Source organism: Pan troglodytes, chromosome X, assembly GCF_028858775.2.
Source record: "Pan troglodytes isolate AG18354 chromosome X, NHGRI_mPanTro3-v2.0_pri, whole genome shotgun sequence".
NCBI lineage: Eukaryota > Metazoa > Chordata > Mammalia > Primates > Hominidae > Pan > Pan troglodytes.
In genome coordinates this window covers 3,559,938-3,568,746 of record NC_072421.2, presented here as the reverse complement: position 1 = coordinate 3,568,746, position 8,809 = coordinate 3,559,938, and the positions used below count along the sequence as shown (strand labels likewise).

The 8,809-nt window shown below is 39.7% G+C and overlaps 1 protein-coding gene across 1 annotated transcript; it reads right to left on the bottom strand.

The window, feature by feature from the left end:
* Window positions 1-1,577: 1,577 nt before the first annotated feature.
* On the bottom strand, window positions 1,578-2,557 carry LOC493983 (SPANX A/D member 3). The gene is given in 2 exon segments (NM_001009155.1): window positions 1,578-1,838; window positions 2,486-2,557. Coding segments are annotated over 2 exon segments (333 nt in total).
* Between the last annotated feature and the right edge of the window lie 6,252 nt (window positions 2,558-8,809).

The following is an 8,809-nucleotide window of genomic DNA, read 5'->3' as shown; positions in this document are numbered from 1 at the left end:
CGTGTGGATAGTTGCTAAATTTGTGTCCTTGCGAGGGGGCTGATCTGTGCAGCCTTCTATTCTGCTTTTCTTGCTCCGCCTCTCTCAGCTTAGTTTTGGTTTGTTTCTGTTTGTTTGTTTTTCCTCTGCAATGCCTAAGGCTAAAGAATGTGATCCCATATTACTATCCTAAATATGAAAAATTCTTTAATGTCACGTGCTGGATGGAAATATTAGTTTGCAATGAGGAATACCTTCAATTGTACATATCAAAGAGTAAGAAAAAAAGCATTGGGATTTTTTGTTTTTACCTTGTGGTCCGACAACTTGAAAGAATATTCTTTTATTCCAAAGATGGTACGTGGGGGATTTTGTTCTGGAAATCAGTGCTAGGTATTTAGGTATTTGGTTGGAGAAAAGCAAACCGGTTTTTGTCTATTGATATTTAGTATATTTTATTTTTTCATGTTATCCATGACAGTGTTATGACTTAGCAAACCACAGTTACAAATAACTAAAACTGTAATTGCTCCTGCATTTTTATTTAACTCCCTCATGTATCCTGAGAAGACCTTCTTGTTTTACCTAATGATCTCTCCAACATCCCCTGAACTCTCAAGACGTAGACACTATGTGAAGGTCAATTCAAAGACAGAAACTAAAACCCCATCCACGGGTGACTCCATGGTGAATCCCTGTGGTGTCTTTTCCCGCTAACCGATGTGTATCCACCAAGCAGTTTTCTTTTTCACTATAAATATTATACTGTTTGACATTTTAAGACACATTGTAATCAAAATCTATAGCCTTAATTAAATGACGAATTTCAGGAAATTATCATGCAAAATGGAAGGGTTAGGAAGCCGATAATAGACACACTCTCCTAAAAATGATCTCACCACATCACACCTAACCCTTCTCACCACCTTGCAGTTCACATTCCATGGAAAAAAGCTCCTCATACTTAAGAGTGTTTTACTTTCCTTTTCCCAAGTCATGGCGATTTTGAATATTCACACTTTGCGGATATCAACACATTTCTAAAGCATACTTATCTTGATTAAAGACTGCTGAGGTCATTAAAACAGTAACAAATATTTAAGATGCATTGAACATTTTGTTTTAGAATTGGCTTTTCAATCATTTCATTACAAGCAATGCTTTCCTGCCGTTTACTTACTCCTACATCTACTATCTTCTTTTGTATTGTGCTTTGTGTTTTACAGAACGTTTACTCTTTATAAAGCATATATTTCTAACCTAGGAAAATATCAAATGGAAAGGGGATGGGAATACCTTCGATATGTGCATTCAGCAGAACTATGTGCTGCCGGGTACAGTTGCGTGAACATATACACATCTCCACTTCCTGTGAGATAAAATTTTAAGAAGGAAATTTTCTTTAGGAATCAGTCCTCCCCCAGGCCTTATTTACAATGTCTGGCTTACTGTCCACCTGTGGGTCTGTCCAGCAACCCTACAGGACCTCATATCCCTCCCTTCTCAAATGCCTACCTCTTCCCTTCCCTTCCCCCCCCGCACCACCATCAGAAAACAGGCAGAGATATGCACAGCCATCAGCTTCTCAAACTTTATTTTCATTGCCCAGGGTTAACGGCAGCATCTTCCTTCTGGTTTGCAGCTGTTTCCACAGAAATCTGGGTGAATTCTTCCTCGTCTATTTGGAGGCGGTTGATTCGGTTCTCTCGGGAGTGGTCATTCACCAATTCATCGGAGACGGAGTAACGTCTTCTAACCTCTCTCCTGTAGCAAAGCACTAATACGGTCGAGGAGTCCGATGCTTTTGATTTCTTAGGAGCGGGTTCTGGCTGTGAGTCCCCCCTTGACGTCTCTGGCATCTGTTAAGAAAACAGGGAGAGGCCAGGAGGACATTATTTTGGGTGAACAGGATAGAGACTGGATAGCACGGGGGGCTTCATGACAAGAAGGAATGCAGGTTGAGGAAGGGGTTTGATCCAGAGAAGAACAAGGTTGAATCACAGAGTAGGGATCTATGGGGAAGAAGAAGAGGAGCGTGGGTAGGGTCATCTGTTAGTCCAAACTGCACCATTCTGTAAGTTCTTTGCTATTTTGCAGACCTTGGTCAAAGTGAAACATCCCATGGGGGTTCGGGCCGTGAGAAACATCCTGCCTAACCACCTGTCCGCAAGGCGGACGAAGGCCCAACTAAAGAAACATCCCTATCATATCTTGCTTGGCAAGTTTTAAGGAACACCACAATGATATTCCAGCAGAAAAAGGGCCAAACCACCTGATGCTAAGAACATCTTATCAATATCCTGCCGGGCAGCAAGCCATACTGCCCAGGCCCCTCCCACCCATACCTACAAGCACCCCAGCCTGTAAGCGGCGGTGGGCTCTGGCATTAAGCGGGCCCACCACTTCCACAATTGTCTGCAATATTCCTGTGTTGTTGTTTGAGCCGCCCCCACTCTGTGTGTCTTTCTTTCACCCTCGCCTTCGCTTCAAAACCTAACAATCTTACCGTCTCATTCACCTCGTTGGATTCACACGGGGTGCTTCTCTTCACCCCGCCAGCACTGGATTGTTGGCCCATTGTATATATTGGTTTGTCAATGTCTGCGGAAAGCTTTGTAGCTTTTGAATCTTCGCAGTGGCCCAGAGCTCTTGCCCTCCCTATATATACCCTCCTGGTGACAAGGCAAAGCCACACCCTTGAGCTTTGTTTGATCATACAGGCAGTGTCCCATCCAATGGCACCCCTAGGGTGGCTTCGACGTCACAAAGCCCCACTGCTGACCACTCCCTGGGCTTGCGGGCGAGGGGTGACAGGGGTGTAGAGCAAACCAAATGCTGTTGTTGTTTCAGCATCCCCTGAAGATGCATCCCAAACCGATCTGCTGCCGCTCCTCATTTCTCCATGTTTAATGTTCATGGTTCACATGGAAGTCAGAGGATGACTCCTTCAAGCCCTTCCCCACAGCCATTCCTATAAAGTGATTCATTCTTTTGTCTTCCAGCCCTCACCATGACTTAGTATTTTCGATGTCTCACCTCAAATCCCCCAAGCTAGTGTGGCTACATTTATTTATTGGCGGAGATGTGAATTATCCCATTTCCCTCCTACAGTTCCTTCACATGCACCTCGAAGAGCATTTACTTTTGGGCTACTGCCAGGCACATTTCAACCCATGTTCTTTGACCCAATGTCCATGTAGTTCTTTTAAGTTTCCTATTTCCAATCTGAAATAATGGCCTTCAGTCTGTCAAAACTTTAGTGAATAAACATTCTTTACCGTGTATCCTACTCTTGTTTCAAATCAGGGGTGTATATTTTTTTCTTTTTTTGAAATGGAGTTTCACTCTTGTTGCCCAGGCTGGAGTGCAATGGCATGATCTCAGCTCACTGCAACCTCTGCCTCCTGGGTTTCAGTGATTCTCTGGCTCAGCCTCCTGAGTAGCTGGGATTACAGGCCTGTGCCACCACGCCCGGCTAATTTTTGTATTTTTAGGAGAGACGGGGGTCTCACCATCTTGGCCAAGCTGGTCTTGATCTCCTGACCTCGTGATCCACCCGCCTTGGCCTCCAAAGTGCTGGGATTACAGGCGTGAGCCACCACACCCAGCCAGGACGGCCATTATTAAAACCACCATTGACAAGGAAATTTTGGTTACTTCTGTAGCATACAACAATTTAACATAAAATTTATAATTCACAACATACAGAAGTTATTTCAGAATTATAAGAGTTTCCCATAATTTTGGAGCACATATCAATAACATTTCTATAAATACAGCCCAAAGAAAGTCAAACACCATTTTATATTTGACGATGCTTCTTGTATGATTTTTATACCAAATAAGACAAATATGTCTCTTTTGGACTTCAGAGGACTCATATCAAAAAATTAATGAGGAATCAAGTTAGAATTTGACTTTGGAAAGTTCGTCAAAGATAAAAAGTTTAAAATGCTTGATATCACGAAATAGGGTCATGGGTCATTGTAAAATAAGTCATTCATTTAACCAAAGCAGTAACTCAAAGATTTCAAAAAAAAAAAAAAAAAAACGTGAAAATCTTTATTCTTTGAGAGACGAGGCTTAATATCCCAAACAATAAGCCCTAATTAAAAACAGGATGCGGCAAATTAAATTTGTGTCTTTGAAATTTTATAATAAAAGTTTAATCATCTTGACTATAAAATATAATTTCTATAAACCTTGTAACCTTTATCATTTTGCATGAAGGAGTGAGTTCATGCTCCAAGAAAGCCTTGTTAAACTGACACAGCAACCTAGATACTGGTTTTGCTTTAGTGTGCCTTTGATATTAATGGTTAATTCCTAGAGAAACTGAGCTACTTTTCTCTTAATATCAGCCCTTACAATCTCACATGCCCACCTCTTCCGCAATAGTCCTCGGGCCTTGAGGAGTTGAACAGTTTTAATTTCTGGCCCTGCATCTCATGAACGCAGTTTACTTTGATTAGCATCTTCTACTGGGCCTGAAGATAAGGCTGTAATTGCTGTCAGTGTTTAAGATATAGCAGAACTTGGTGTCCTTGTTAGACCCAGAAGTCAAAGCCCTATAACTCAATGGCACAAAGACTTTAAAAGCACATACAGAAAGTTACACAGATGTAATAACCTTAAGTAAAAAAATGTTTATGTTTTTTTTTCTAAGCAATGCAGAAGTTTATAATAATGACATAGGATTTATTTCAATAAAATGTAAAATCTCTTAGGCCAGTTACCAATAAGCAAAATAAAAGACCATCTGCAGTGTACGGAATATTATGTTGGAAGAAAACACTTTTTTAGACCTTTAAGAAAAAAATTTGGGGCCTGTCATTGTGGCTCATGCCTGTTATCCCAGCACTTTGGGAGGCTGAAGCAGGTGGATCACTTGAGGTCAGAAGTTCGAGACCAGCCTGGCCAACACGGTGAAACCCTGTCTCTACTACAAATACAAAAATTAGCCGGGCGTGGTGGCAGGAGAATTGCTTGAACCTGGAAGGGGGAGGTTGCAGTGAGCCAAGATTGTGCCACTGCACTCTCAGCCTGGGTGACAGAGCAAGACCCCGTCTCAAAAAAAAAAAAAAAAAATTATGAGACATGTCTCTACCCCCATGTTCTTAGCTTCAGGTCATCCCAGAAAAAAATAACAAACTGTTACAAAATGGGAGCCACTGTACTCAGTTCTTCTTCCTCAGATTGTGTAAGAACAAGCTAACTGAACTCAATTATTTATCGTTAATACAAAAGGCAGTACGTGAACCTACTTTCCTTCTACTTTATACAGCACAGAAATGATTTCTCCTCCTGCAGTGATGACAAGAAATATATTTTTGGTCTCTGTAGTTGACATGCAAATGTACTCACTGTATCTCAAGTGAAAACTCATTAAAAGCCACTGGAATGCAATTGTGTTATCGCCCAGGAACACAGACAATAACATTCGTCATCACTCCCAATGCATTTCCATTTGCTAACACAGTGAAATCACCAACCTCACCTTCGTTCCCCTGAGGTTTCCATAGAAAGTTTTCACATTTTATTCCAGTTGATCAGACAAAAGCTCTAGGTGTCTGTTTATCACCAAGACATTTTTTAAATTTAAATTGCAAAATGCAGCCACACGATCACCTATAAAACCATGGAAACTTCTGTTTCCTAATCTGTCGAGTAGGTCTGAGTTTGTAGATATTGCTAAAAATTTCCCACCAAGTGTTCAGAATTGTTGCTTAGATAATAAATATTAGGCTAAATTAGACACATAGGAGGGGCTAATACATAAGAAAAATGACATATATCATTTGAAAATATATACTTTTCTCTAATATTTTACTCATTTTGGGAAAATAATTCCTTTTGCAAAGAGATTTCCAATGCTCTTGGTTTTGTGGGTACTCTGCAATTGTGTGTATAATAGACAGTTGGGCAAATCTTACCCAAGTTTACCTTTCCTGGCTTCCCTATTTCTACTTATGATCACTATCGCATCTTGAAGCTGGCAGGAATCGTGGTAGCTATTATTCATTTGGCAATTTTTTACAGGTTTATTGAATGTTAGTTGTGGATCAGGCTCTATTTTAGGCACTGAGGATTTACACATACCCTTGGGAAACCTCAGGGGGCAAATAAAACACAACTAAATGAGTGAGGTAAGCTCAGACGGTAATGGTTGCTATAATGAAAACTGTTCGGGGAGATATTTAAATTAAGCTTTTGATCAGGAACTACTTCAATGAGGAGATGATATTTAATCTTGAGAAAGAGCTGGCCAAGTGAAGATTTATGAGGAGAGCATCCCAGATAGAGGAAACAGCAAGTGTATACAATGAGGTGCTTGACAATTTTTGATAAATGAGGAATTATCTTTAATTACCTTACAATTTTAAAGTATTTTCTTGTTTAGTGTCCATCTATATTTTAACTGATATTTGCAATTTTCTATGAGGGTAATCATATTTTAGTAGAAAGGGATTTTTTGCCTTCAAGATATTAGCCCTTTGTTACTGGTATTGCAAATACTCTCCCATTTAGTTATTATTTATGCCTTGACAAATTTTGCTCTTTTTTTAAATAAAGGTTATATGTTATATTTAATTCTATTAACCTTTTTTATGTTTCTTAGCTTTCATTATATGCTTAGAAATAACCACTCTACCTAAAGATATTTAGTAGTTAAGTCACTAGTAATTATTTATGTTAACACTTCATCTTTAATGTTTTAAAGTATTTGATATATCCTTGCATTTATTTGAGTTGAGAAACCATTTTAGTTTTTAACAAATGGTTAACTAGTAATCACAAAGAAATTAAATAATTGACATTCTCGCTGCTTATTTTATTTTATTTTATTTTTTTACTTTTTTTTACGGGTTTTTCTTATTATATTTTAAGTTCTAGGGTACATGTGCACAACGTGCAGGTTTGTTACATATGTATACATGTGCCATGTTGGTGTGCTGCACCCATTAACTCGTCATTTACATTAGGTGTATCTCCTAATGCTATCCCTCCCCACTCCCCCCACTCCACAACAGTCCCCGTTGTGTGATGTTCCCCTTCCTGTGTGCAAGTGTTCTCATTGTTCAATTCCCACCTAGAAGTGAGAACATGCGGTGTTTGGTTTTTTGTCCTTGCGATAGTCTGCTGAGAATGATGGTGTCCAGCTTCATCCATATCCCTACAAAGGACATGAATTCATCCATTTTTATGGCTGCATAGTATTCCATGGTGTATATGTGCCACATTTTCTTAATCCAGTCTATCACTGTTGGACATTTGGGTTGGTTCCAAGTCTTTGCTTTTGTGACTAGTGCCACAATAAACATACGCGTGCATGTGTCTTTATAGCAGCATGATTTATAATCCTTTGGGTATATACCCAGTGATGGGATGGCTGGGTCAAATGGTATTTCTAGTTCTAGATCCCTGAGGAATCGCCACACTGACTTCCACAATGGTTGAACTAGTTTACAGTCCCACCAACAGTGTAAAAGTGTTCCTATTTCTCCACATCCTCTCCAGCGCCTGTTGTTTCCTGACTTTTTAATGATCGCCATTCTAACTGGTGTGAGATGGTATCTCACTGTGGTTTTGATTTGCATTTCTCTGATGGCCAGTGATGGTGAGCATTTTTTTCATGTGTCTTTTGGCTGCATAAATGTCTTCTTTTGAGTAGTGTCTGTTCGTATCCTTCACCCACTTGTCGATGGGGTTGTTTTTTTCTTGTAAATTTGTTTGAGTTCATTGTAGATTCTGGATATCAGCCCTTTGTCAGATGGGTAGACTGCAAAAATTTTCTCCCATTCTGTAGGTTGCCTGTTCACTCTGATGGCAGTTTCTTTTGCTGTGCAGAAGCTCTTTAGTTTAATTAGATCCCATTTGTCAATTTTGGCTTTTGTTGCCATTGCTTTTGGTGTTTTAGACATGAAGTCCTTGCCCATGCCTATGTCCTGAATGGTATTGCCTAGGTTTTCTTCTAGGGTTTTTATGGTTTTAGGTGTAACATTTCAGTCTTTAATCCATCTTGAATTAATTTTTGTATAAGGTGTAAGGAAGGGATCCAGTTTCAGCTTTCTACAGATGGCCAGCCAGTTTTCCCAGCACCATTTATTAAATAGGGAATCGTTTCCCCATTTCTTGTTTTTGTCAGGTTTGTCAAAGATCAGATAGTTTTAGATGTGTGGTATTATTTCTGAGGGCTCTGTTCTGTTCCATTGGTCTATATCTCTGTTTTGGTACCAGTACCATGCTATATCTGTGTTTTGGTTACTGTAGCCTTGTAGTATAGTTTGAAGTCAGGTAGCGTGATGCCTCCAGCTTTGTTCTTTTGGCTTAGGATTGACTTGGCGATGCGGGCTCTTCTTTGGTGCCATATGAACTTTAAAGTAGTTTTTTCCAATTCTGTGAAGAAAGTCATTGGTAGCTTGATGGGGATGGCATTGAATCTATAAATTACCTTGGGCAGTATGGCCATTTTCACGGTATTGATTCTTCCTATCCATGAGTATGGACTGTTCTTCCATTTGTTTGTGTCCTCTTTAATTTCACTGAGCAGTGGTTTGTAGTTCTCCTTGAAGAGGTCCTTCACATCCCTTGTAAGTTGGATTCCTAGGTATTTTATTCTCTTTGTAGCAATTGTGAATGGGAGTTCAGTCATGATTTGGCTCTCTGTCTGTTATTGGTGTATAAGAATGCTTGTGATTTTTGCACATTGATTTTGTATCCTGAGACTTTGCTGAAGTTGCCTATCAGCTTAAGGAGATTTTGGGCTGAGACGATGGGGTTTTCTAGATATACAATCATGTCATCTGCAAACAGGGACGATTTGGCTTCC